Raw genomic sequence first — 12,667 nt, 5'->3', positions numbered from 1 at the left:
CTACGCATCCCCGAATTTAATTCCCATGGTCGAGTCCGAGTTCGTATATATATCTAGTTATTCTTGTTCTTCAGGATCGTGTCCGTCATGGGGTTGCCCAGCTTAGCCAAGAAAGCTGCTCTTTCCGGAATTCGAGCGGCGACATTCCCAGCTCCCATCAGACACTGACAAAGGGGCTTGTTCAAACCACGCCAGATATAGGTCGAAGGACTTGACATTAGAGCAGATTGAGCAGCAAGGGACGTTTTCCTGGCCGACAAATAGGCGTATAAATGAGCCGATTTTCAGCAGAGCCTCCTTGTCCGTTTCCCACTTGAAATGACCGATGTACCCGTCTGCACTGGACAAGGCTTCGATGAGCGAGTGCCACCATAACATTTCATCAAAGATAAGGCCGGGGAATCGCGCCTCTAAGAACTCCTCCACTTTATGGTGGATAAAGATTCCTTTTGAATCCACAAAAGAGGACGCAGAACGGAGATAATAAATCTGGCTTCCCCAGCGCATGCAGCCACAGCGTTTATCGCTAAATTCGTCACCCCATCGACCTCCTTCAGATGTTTATCAGAGTGGTAAAAACAGACGTCGTCGATATAGAGAATTTTTTTGTGGATATAGTGGGTATCTGAATGGTCTAGGTCCGTTAGGAATTGTTGCTGAAAATCATAAGTAAGCATATTGAGCACTTCATTGAAATCTGAGGGGTTTTCTAGCTTGCAAAAGAGAACTCATGAGCTCTCTTAATCCCTTTAATAAAATCCTTAATTTTCTACAGAACTCACCTAGAATGTCAGCACTGTCCGGCATTAAATTATTGAGATAGCTAATTTGTAGATTTAAAAGTTTTTGAATCTTGTCGACAAATTGAAAGTTAGATTAGTTTGTTTTATTTTCGAAAGTTCAAGGACGAGGTTGCAAATGTCCCTCTTGTCTGGATAACTGGTTAACAATGCATTTTTTCTTTCCAGCCAACTACTTGCGCCTGAGTTGAAGACTATTTCTGCCGCCGATCCCTGAACTTTCGAATTGTTACTTGCCAATAATACTTATTTTGAAAATCTCCCGGATTCGTCAATACGTAAAATTTGTCAACTAATTTTTGACAAATACCAATGTACCTTGCAACACTTCAAGTTCGCTCTTAAAATTAGGTATTAAGATACTCGCTTTTTAACGTTTCTGGAAACGGGAGATTCATAATGTTATGAAATCCTATACTTATTTTATATATTACTTATATATNATATATATGTATATAAAGCTTCCAGAGAAGATTGTAGGATACAGTTAGTATTGGTTTATTACAATTCATAAGTAAAAACTAAGTACATATGATTGGTTTTGTAGTTAGATATATAACAACATACGTAAACCGAATTTATCCTTTACAGGTGAGCTAAGATAAAGATTTTTTTTGTTGTGTGTAATGTTTGTAATTAATTTAATAAATTTTTAAATTTAATAAATTATTGTTATATAATAGAATCTTTATTGATAAAAATAAATAGATTTATCTTTTTCTCACTCACTGACTCTTCCTAATCAGTATTGTAATTTATTTTTTCTTTCCCATGGTATAACATTATATTATAACTAGTTTGTGTAATAGATCAAACAAGTAATTACAATTGACAATTAATTTTATTTATGTTCTCTGTTGAAGCTAATAAAAACACTGATGAAACGTTATTAAAACTCAATTGATAAATGTCGATTTTATTGAAAGGTTTGAATATTTAACATTGAAAGAAAATATATGTTCCTGAATCAAAATCACAAGGCAACAGCAGGTTACAACATCCCGAAAGATTTATACCTTCCTTGGGAGTGGGTCTTTTATTATCGGAATTCCGGCTGACTCACATTGAAGAAGACCATTAGGAAACGCTATCATAGAATTTTTTTACCGAGCAAATAAATTGCACATAACAAAAGTATCCACCTAATCTGTCTCATATGTGTGCAATTTTTTTACTCCAGAGTTCTCGATCTTCCTGTCGTTATAAAGATTAAATTTTCACGCCAAAGTCATTCAAACAATTCCTTCTTTATCCTTGTTTCTGCTTTACAGATACGACTTAATGTGCGGAGTCGTCGAGCTGGAAGCCTACCACCAGCTATCTGCAGTTGCACTGGCACATGGAATGCTTGACGAGGAAAGGGACGATGTGCTTGAATCCTTTTTTAGAACAAATTATGAGGTAAGTACAAAAAGGATACCACTGTTGACAAAATGTGTAGTTTTATTTATACTGGATATAATTCTTTTTCTTTACAGTTGTATTTGACTATGTCACAACTCAAAGGCGACATACACATATGTAGTTACAATTTCTCGTATCGTATAACACTATATAATCAAAAGTTCAAACATAAAAGAGTCAGTGGATGAATTTGTCTACCTACCACTGCCAAATTAGTCAAGATTATAGATGTTATAACGTTAGCGTTTAACTTCCGAAATGCTTGATGCATGATAGATGCCCGACTGGCCTTAGACACTGTTTGGCATAACCTATAGTCAGCATGATGATAGAATATAGCTAACCTCCCACCATATTAAAAATAATCCACACCTCTTATTCAGACAATTCCATTTCAACGATTTGGATCATCCTTTTTTCAACCAAGAGACATTGTTGCCGGTGTTCTTCAAGGTTCTATCTTTGGGCCGATTCTGTTCTTTCTATATATCGCTCACTACTCCTCATCTTAGAGGATAGACAGCGATATATAGATTATACAATTACATTATCGAACAGATTATACAAAGTAATGCGCTGCATAGGACGTTTCTACAACCCTTGTAAAATTAAAATCAATCTTGACAAAACGGAGGCCATAGTTTACAGCAATCGTGGACCGTTTCTTAATCAAATATCTTGAGGTGATATTGGACCGTAAATTCAATTTCATTCCTCATGTCAGTAATAAAGCGGCTATCCTCGTACTTTTCTCGATATACACGCTTATGGGAACTACACAGTGCGACATGATAGTGCTGAAATACATCAGAGATGCAACAATTAATTTTGTAAGCAATGGGCCCCTACTACCAGTAAAATCTTCTGTTAAATAAGACCGTATTGTTATGATGACTTTTGAAGTGATGGTTGTGGCACATATGTAAGAAAGTATTTGTATAAAGTTGGCTAAAGGAGCTGAGTTTTTCATTTCAATTAGCCTTAGATCTTCTATTTATTTTTTTAATCATTTCATTTAACTTGCTATTATTAAGTAAACAACTTGTGCTTGATAGCAGGGAGTTTGTTCAGAACCACATTATATAAATTTACAAAATATTTTATATTTAATATGCTTATACTAAAATTTAAGGGAAATGTTTAATGAAAAATTATAATAAATCAAGTATTAATGGTAAAGAAATATTCAAAATATGATTTCGTCTCGTAACATGGTGGTTTAAAAGGTATGATTTTGTTTTAAAATTAATCAGGTTTTATTATTAATTTAACATATAAAAAAGAAAACGTTAAGTATATTACTCCATATGTCTGCCAGAATAATGGTTACTTTAGGATAAAGATTGTATAATGATTAAGATTTTTAGAATTAAGAATTTTTATTTTACATTTGATCTTATAAGAGTTTCATTCTGGGTATTCGATTCGTTTAATTTAACGATTAATAAATTTCTTTCCGAAATTATTGGATTTGTAGTATTGTACTCTCTATTGTAAGTTTTTCTGGTTCAGAGACTTGGCATGTAATTTGACGTACGTTTGTATTTTTCTTTGCTAACTAGAGCTGGGCTTCGACCAAGTCTTTCCAATATGAATTAAATAGTTTCTATAATTATCAAGAAATCTCGATCCTTGGTTTTTCTGTCAGCGTTGTTTTGGTTGTTAATATTTTTTTTTCTTTTGGGTTAACATTGGCTTATTTTCTATGCTTTAATGTTTACCAAATTACGTTTTCAGAAACATCCAGAAATCGCGCGTGCGATGGCGACGTCTGTCTACGAGGAGGAGATGAAAGGGAGGACATCGTCCAAAGTCGCTTCTGCCCTGATTGCCCGCGACACCACTCTCGGCATCCTCGGGGATTCACAGATCGTTGTCCCCGTCGTGCAAACGGCTGCCTACCACTCCAAGCCCAATCCGAATATACAGACTTACTTGTACGTGTTCGAGCACCGGAACCTCCAGAGCAATTACCCTTCCGTAAGTAATACGAGCCAATTAAACGGCCAACCGCACAGAAATAGCGTCAGGTTAACAATCTATTATTCACGCGGAAAGAGGGATTGCTCCGCCCCGCGACTCTCCTACTCTTGGACTCCATTCAATTTTATATTAGAACTGAGATTGTATTGTACAATATTACACTATACGTGTATCTGTAATAGGCATTCAGTTTGTTAGAGAGGATGTCTTCTTTGTTGATATTTTTATACGGCCTAAATAGCAGAGGTCACTGACAACATTCCACGTTCTTTTATTTTTATTGGTAAAAATTTGGTTTTTCGCAGGTGTTTTTGATGAAGGTGTTTTGTTTAACCTTTTCTTACTTCATTTAGTTTTATCTACAACTGTAGATGTATTATATATAACTTGCAGATTGGATTTTAATTTATGATTGTGGTGTTATGGAGAAAGCTACCCATTGGCAGCCGCTCTGGATTAATGAAATGATATTAATAATTTAAGAAGTCGATTGTTTTTTAATTCTGGAGAATAGAGTAATCGTATTTGTGTGATTTTGTAATTTACAATTAATTAAGGTTTTTAGTTGAGATAAAAAGTCAGTGTCACAAGCGGGATTCGAACCCACGACCTTCGGCTAAATACGCCGCTGCTCTACCACTTGAGCTACCGTGACTTCGATCCACTAGGACACTGACTTTCCACCTCAACCCCACCTTTGGAATTTTACCTCCTTTTTGCCATTTTATACTCATATGGCTTATCATTATATATGTCATTTCCTTTATTACCAATTTATACTCTTAAATATTATTAAACGAATTACCTACAATAAAATGTTTCAGTATTTATGATTTCCTTTAAAGGAGCATTTCCTTAAGTGACCGGAGAGAGATCTTAGCGTTTAAGTGGGGTGGAGGCACATTAAGGGAAAAGGTCCAATCTGATTTTAGGTTTTTCTTTTTTTCTATGTATAACTTTTATGGTTTTTATTTCTTAATAATTAGTGATATTGTTTTATTGTAGCATTTATATATGAATTACGCTATTCTGCAGAGTGCGAGCCATTTCTTATGCCTTTTTTTTCGTTATCGAATGTTCCCTGTATATATCAAACTTGGGTTGATTGTAATTTTTTTAACAATTAGATCAAAAAAACAATATCTGTTTGCTGTCTAGGCCGTTATCGAAACCAACATCTCAGTATACATATCTTCATTGTTGCGCTTTGCCATAATTTTGTGAAATGTGTTTTCATTCTGCAATTGTGGCTGAAGTAGTTCTTATTTTTATTTCCTCCCATTAAAATTGAAGTAGTTTTATTGAACTGTAATTTTTTGTAGGTAGGTTTTAAATAAATACAACGTCTTCTTTACTGGAACAGGATATATTAGCAGTTGCTTTGTGTTTTGCAGATTTCAATGCTCTCGCAGGTTTTTAGCTGATGACTGAACCAGTTGGTCTGTTTTGCATATTTTAGTCATATAATAACAAAGTATGTATTTCCAAGTTACAAGCCTCCAAGTGCGCTGTGGTCCTGTTTGCGTCATTTTATAAATCGATAGGTCTTAACTTTCCGTCAACAAAGTTGCTGAGGTTGCAGCGTCAGCGGTAAAATGTTAAAGTTCCCCAGTAAAGTCTGAGATTTGAAAAGATCGGGTAGCTCGGTCCCATTAACTGCAATGTGAGCAGCGCCTGCTGGAATATTGCGTCGCCGCTGGCTAGGCAGATAAAACTCCTTTAAGCCGTGTCAGAGAAAGAGGCGCCTCGCCCAGGAACATTTTAGATAAGGCTTTTATCTTGTAAAAACCGCAACGCTCTAGGAGGACTGCTTAAAAATTAATGCCTTTTAACTACGAAACCGAAAGATTAGTGATAATGATCTCATTTCTGGCTTGACCGTATGATGGAGTCAATATTAGGAGATCAATATTTTTTTCGGAAATAAGACATATAAATGACGACATATTAGATTTTGTCAACAAAATAAATAAATGGACTTGGGATTTACAAACTTGTTTAACTTTAACAAATAACAATGTTCGTAAATCCCAGTTCCTGAAGATGATCTCAATAAAGATCGAAACGTTGGCACGATAAAGAAAATATTTTTCTGAAACCTACATCACACCAGACCGCATCTCACGATTTCTGAATAAACATCGACTAACGCTTACTTATCACCACACAAAATAAATTAATCGTTTTGAAAGATAAATCCTGAATTATAAATAATAAAGAACGACATAAAAATAAGGGAAAATAAATAAAAGGGAGAAAGAATGATAAATAAATATACAGGGTGTGCATTTTTCGATACACCATAAGAAAAACAATGCACCTCCGATTACAATGGACTCTGGCGCAATTTTCTAATTAATGTGAGATTCATGGTACACAATAAAAGTATACTAATTGTGCAATATAAAGGTGTTAATAAATGAATTTCGCAAACAAAAATCATTCTATATTACGTGTGTGCTTATGTATGTTTATGTGATTGAGAAAGGGGGAGAGAGAGAGAGAGAGAGAGAGAGAGAGAGAGAGAGAGAGAGAGACTGAGAGCAAAGAACAAATGATAATTAAAAAAATGATGATATCCTTTATTTACCCCCGCAAAGTTACTTCACTTTTTTAGATCTATAACTTCTAACTTTCTTCTTCACTTTTTAAGTCTATAACTTCTAACTTTCTTCTTCTTTAACTTTCTACTGTAGGAACACCTTTACTTTCATTGTGTTGCTTTTAAATTGATAAAAATGTCACCTCTTCCCAATTAATATTACAGAAAGAAATTCGTTATGATAAATTTTACAATTCGGGCAGTTCTTCAATTTAAGAAGGCGTGAAATATAAAAGGTGAAATAAAGAAGGTGAAATATAAAACAGCGAGAATAGAATGACCCAGTAAAGCGCACAGTTCCTGATCAGTTGTCTGAATGCTTTTTAATTATTTTTCAGGCCGAGGGCAGTGTCCAGGGGGAGGATCTGGAGTATGTCCTTGGAATCCCTTTTGAAGACAGGAGTGTTCCCGTTCTGACTAGGTACTCACAAGAAGAGAAACTGCTTTCCGAGTATGTGATGACGCTGTGGACCAACTTTGCCAAAACAGGGTACGAGTGTTTATACAAATCTAGTCCTAATCACAAAAACCACCTGAACATCACAAAGAAAAGCATTTTCAATTGTCACATTCGGCGTTTGTTTACTCTGGGCATAGTTTAGCTATTTTCTCAGATACAGATAAATCTAAAAAGCTGTTATATTTTTAAAAAAATCGCAGGGATCAAACGGAATGAGTTGGTCGAATATTAATTTGAATTTTCTTAGCGGAGAACAGCTGCGCGTTTTGACCTTTGGACTACGGCCAGACCGGTCACTCCACAGGTCACCGAGAGTCTATAATTAAACTGAAAATAGACAATCGCTCCCTGGAAATAACACGTGTTAAATTTATTTATAGGTGCACCATGACACTCCGCATATCTATTTAATATGATAATTTATTATAATCATACATTTATTTATTTTATATTCTTTTTGATAATAAAAACCAATCCCTACAGGGACCCTAATGCTCCAAGAAAATTTAATTACTACACTGGCTCCTCGAGATACTGGGATATTTTGAGCAGCTTGAAATGGCCAGAATTCAGACCGAACCAGTCGTACATGGCAATCAGTAAGTGACGTTTTATTGTTGTTTTTTAAATTTAGGTGAAATATAAAATAAAGAGAATCTTTTGGAAACGATGGAGTTTGAGTGTTCGTTCTTGATTAAAAATCTCGTGGCATTTCTTTTTTAATGAGTCGTTCATTGTTTCAGATTATCCACCTCACAGAAGTTACCGTTACAAGAGCAACCTAGTCAACTTTTGGTCCAATATCCTTCCTTCGCATCTGAGAGACATCGGCGGAAAACCACTCAAACCGGTACAGTTCTGTTTGGTAAAATCATCTTCATCACTTCGTATAACATCCATTCGACACTGTGTGACTAACCGACGTTTCATCATATTCAAAGCCATTTGTTCCTCGTAGATCGTTTTAGAATAGAACAATTTAAGTTTTCATGAGTTGGCGTGTAATGTTTGACTTTCTATGGTATGATGTTGTCGTCTTAAGCACAGAATCATTTACTATCCTTAAATACTTTGGGCGGAAAAAGTAGAAGTAATTACAGATCCCTTTGGGTTTTGTATTTAAATAACACATTACTATTGTTATAAATAGTACGCATGAATATTCTTCTTGTTTTAAAAATAAAGATTAATAAATATTGTCTAATTACAGTCGCAGAACTGGTACAGCCCGGACAGAAGACAAGAAACCATCGGAAACGAATACCACCGAGCACCGCCTCAGTACAAACCCGAACAGTATCATCCGAGATCTCCGTCGGTGCAGAGCGTCAGGCCCACCGAAACGCCCGACGACGCTCCAGAGATCGAGAAGTCGGAAGAAGGTGAAAGCGGCCACGTTACGACGGCTTCGTCATTTACGCTAAGCGTAGTAATAATTATAGGGATATTTTTTGTTTTAATAAACCTGGTACTGTTGTTGTACGTGTTGCGGCAGAGAAGGAACAATGTCCGGCTAGATTTCAAATCGCGTTTCAGATTCGGCTCGAGTCCGAGTATTCCAGATCTTGACACGGAGCCGAAACACGAAATCAAAAGCATATTGAAGTCGAACGAAATCTTGTATGACACTATCAAAAAGCCTAGGAACTATTCTGGGTTTAACAGCCAAGGGAGTTCGAGCACGGTCACGATCGATCCGCACGCCAAAGTCGCCGAGTGGATGAACCACCGCACGAAACCTGGAAACATGATGAAACTGAAGACGGACAAGTCTTCGGATACCGACAAGGCTCCCGCTACGATATCCAGAATCGCGAAAAAAGTAAAAAAAGTTTCCGTCGCCGTAGACGCCACTCCAGAGTCGAGGAGCGCCAGTGTCTTGAAGCAGATCCCCATTGAAATCTCAAAATCTCTAGACAGCGGTAAAAGCAGGCTCGGTACGAGGCCCGTACTCCAACGATCCGACGCTGTTTCCGATGACGAGCCTTCTGTCCACAGCAATAGGCTGTCCGATCGCGTGATGGAATCCGCATCACAGCCCACATCACCTCAAGAGGAAAAAAAACTCAAATCTTTTGAGCCATTTCCTAAAGACATAAACGTGACCTGCCGCGATGATATGGAGGAACCTAGCATGACTCCTGAAGAAGCTCTGGACAACATAAAAAGGAGAAATTTTCCCAAGGTTTTGCCTGATTTCCCAGACGACGAGCCTGAAGCTTGTTCTCTCCTGAAAAGGATGTCCTTGCCCCACTCGGAAGACGGCAGATCCCACAAAAAAGTGCCGCCTCCGCCCCCTCCACGGGTCTCGACGTTAGGGCGCAAGCCATTGAACCGCAACACGGTCCCCAATTTCATGACAACTCACAAAGATCTGGAGAACATGGACGTTGGCCTACATGAAAAGGCAGAGAAACCGGAGAAAAGACCCGAGCCAAGGGTCATAATAAAGCCGACGCTGACCGACCCCAACCTGAAAAAGGGCAATTCAAAGATCCCAAGGGTCACACCGCCTCAACCCATTGAGAAAATACCGCCCGCGACGCCGCCAAGCAAACGGCTTGTAATCAAAGGCGAGAAGCCGAAAAAACAGCCGGGCGGCGTCGGCGCGAAGTTGGTCGTTCACCCGGTCAAGAAATCCGCATCCGCCGAGACCGCGACTACCTCCGGCACTTCGGGAAGTTCCAAATCAAGTACTTCCACTGTAAAAAAATCAAATTAGTTTTTTTAAAATTTCCTCGCGAAGAAGACTGGTTACTTTTAGGTCATTTTAACGTATAATGTACAGTTTAATTTTTTAGTACTTACTTTGTACATTAATTATTTTCTGTAGAATATTAAAAAAGTAAAAACATCTTTGCTATGTGAAGGTTGGTACCTGTTGATGTAAATATACATACCATAATGTAGCATCCAATTCTTTTTATCGTAAAGTATTGTATTCTACTGTTTTCAGTATTCGTTTGAAAATATATAAATATATGCGCGTATTTACGTCACGATACTATAAGCAAATACGATGCTATTGATATTGTGACTGTGAATATCCAGTGTAAATATCCGTTAGTCACTCGTTTTGTTGCGAGAGATAAGAGTAGACATTTGTTTTATTATGTTTTTAATGCATTATTTGGAACAATTCAGAACATTTTCCTACTTGACAAATCCATGATGGACAATGATTTTGCTTAATATTTTTATTTGTTTTTTGTAAATAAACAAATATTTTGAGCCAGTTTTCACTGTTTTGTTAAAGTTTGTTTATATATATAAAACAAGAGTGCAATTTCAACGCCACGTCATTGACGTTAACCGCAACAACAACACTGTACAAACATATAGTGGTAAATCGTAAAATCTGGACATGTGTATAATTTACAGACGTATCTCTGACAGTCTTAGTGCTTCAGACCACGTCACAGATGATCAACCAGAACACGTTCCATCTATTTGTCTCTTATTTCCCATTTATTCTGATTACTCTTGGCTAGGACGTGTAGAGCCTTACAATAAATTATTTTATTATAATAACCGTGATTGGGACTGACAGTGGCGTAATATAGTCTGTAGGAAGAAATAAATATTTTTCTATTATGATCAAGGACACATCGGAGATTATTTGTATTGCGTTATCTCGGGAACTTTTCTAAATATTATAACACGATGGTTCAAAATACAACTTGTAGACGTGATGTTTTAATTGTGCATTTCCCGAGCTTGGAAAACGACTTCTTGGATAAGGAAGAATGAACTTACCCGTAAAATACCTCCAACCCTCGTCTTGTTTTTCCGAGTAAGACTGTGTCCCTTTTTTCCGGACTAAAATCAAATTAAACGAGACCCCATTCGTAACGGTCACGCTGCTACTAACTCTCCGTAAACGTTATGTATTACTTGGTGAAATTGGTATTTATGTGAGACAGCGGTTTGTGCTGAATCTACGGGATATAAAATATTACTAGATTATCTTTCAAATATATTTTTATATTATTTAAAATGGATAACAATAAAATCTTCATATCTTTACTTTAAATCCTAAATAAACTAATGACAAGTTTAATGTGTAGAATACCCAATAATAATTTTATTTTTACAAAATCCTTCGTCGTAGGAACGTAGGTAACTCTAGTACTATTTTAAAATAGTTTTAGTTGTTTTTTCAGGAAATTACAACCATTTCAAAATATCCTTTTATTATATCGATATCGATTTCTAGTTCTATTTTACAAACGTATGTAGCAAAATCCAATTGTAATTTACATTTACAATTTATGGTTACAGCTATTTGTCTACTTCACTTCCAGCGCCATAAAATTCAGCAGTTCCATTTTTGTTTTCTCAATTAAAAGTTTCGAACATTAAATGCATAGATGTACAGACGTTTGTAATAAAAAAATGTGTTTTTTATTTCTAACTATATCTACTTTACGTTATATTAATTACAACATACTTATTTTAATGTAAAACCAATTCAAGATGGACAAAGATTCATGAGTTCTAATAAAAATATTTAATTATAATGATTTGAATCAAAATTTACCAAAACCCCGGACATTCAGTGAAAAATGAATTTAACCATTCATTTCATCGTTTCGCTCATATTATACACATTAGTTATTTTATACATTAAGAGCAAAACTAGGTAAAATTGTTAGTTAAATTTTAATCTACCACTAAATGTATTTCCGGAGTTTTGGTGAATTTTATTTCAAACCATCATAATTAAATAAGTTTTGTTCAACTTTTGAATTAACATTGGTATGTTGCAATCAATATCACAATAACAATAAATACAGTTTAATAATTGTTAACAAAAAAATTGTCCATGCCCTTTTTTTCCTTCGAATGTATATTAACGGTCGGAAGTTGTACTGTTTCTAATTTGTTTTTAAAGAGAACGAATGTTTATTTCATTAATTAGTTAAATAAGTTTAAACCTCGTTGGAATTAAATGCTTTCGTAAAAAAATATCATATAATAATATTCATAAAAATATATCGTGTAATAACAACATTTATTGTGAAAGTAAGAGTGGTGTTACTTTAATTTTCAAGTTTTGAGTAAACAAGGTGCATTTGAAATTGCCAAAACGTTTATTTAATGTTATGTTTTCTAAACATGATAAAAAAATCAACGGTCTGGTGAATTTTGCGGAAATTAAGAAAATTAACTTAAGCATTAAGTTCTTAATTAAATTAAGAATTAGGATCTGTAATTTTTGTTCATAAATAACACAATAACTAATTACAAATTTGAAAATAAGCAAAAGTATATAGTAAAAATTAATTGTGGTTTCAGTTATATTTAATGATTCAATGTTGTACCAACACTGTTAGCATTTGTAATTTGTTTGCTACATTAATCAGTATTCAGTCACTAGAATTTTGTTAACTTTACTCCATTTAAAATTTGGACATT

At 35.4% G+C, this 12,667-nt stretch overlaps 1 protein-coding gene across 2 annotated transcripts in view; it reads left to right on the top strand.

Annotated features, from left to right (window-relative positions):
* The window catches only part of LOC106674233 (neuroligin-1-like), a 156,002-nt gene extending 143,602 nt beyond the window's left edge, over positions 1-12,400 (top strand). The window contains exons 7-12 of one of the 2 annotated variants that reach the window (XM_014406849.2): positions 2,072-2,201; positions 3,942-4,184; positions 7,128-7,279; positions 7,733-7,848; positions 7,993-8,114; positions 8,460-12,400. In XM_014406849.2, coding sequence (XP_014262335.1) covers positions 2,072-2,201; positions 3,942-4,184; positions 7,128-7,279; positions 7,733-7,848; positions 7,993-8,114; positions 8,460-9,971 — 2,275 coding nt within the window. In that variant the 3' untranslated portion in view covers positions 9,972-12,400. The remainder of the gene's footprint in view (positions 1-2,071; positions 2,202-3,941; positions 4,185-7,127; positions 7,280-7,732; positions 7,849-7,992; positions 8,115-8,459) is intronic. The other variant, XM_014406850.2, reaches the window with a different exon arrangement.
* Positions 12,401-12,667: the final 267 nt, after the last annotated feature.

The sequence above is a fragment of the Cimex lectularius genome, unplaced genomic scaffold (genome assembly GCF_000648675.2).
Source record: "Cimex lectularius strain Harlan isolate CLEC.00 unplaced genomic scaffold, Clec_2.1 scaffold63, whole genome shotgun sequence".
Lineage (NCBI taxonomy): Eukaryota > Metazoa > Arthropoda > Insecta > Hemiptera > Cimicidae > Cimex > Cimex lectularius.
The sequence above is the reverse complement of the archived record's forward strand: the minus strand, read 5'-3'. Positions and strand labels throughout refer to the sequence as shown.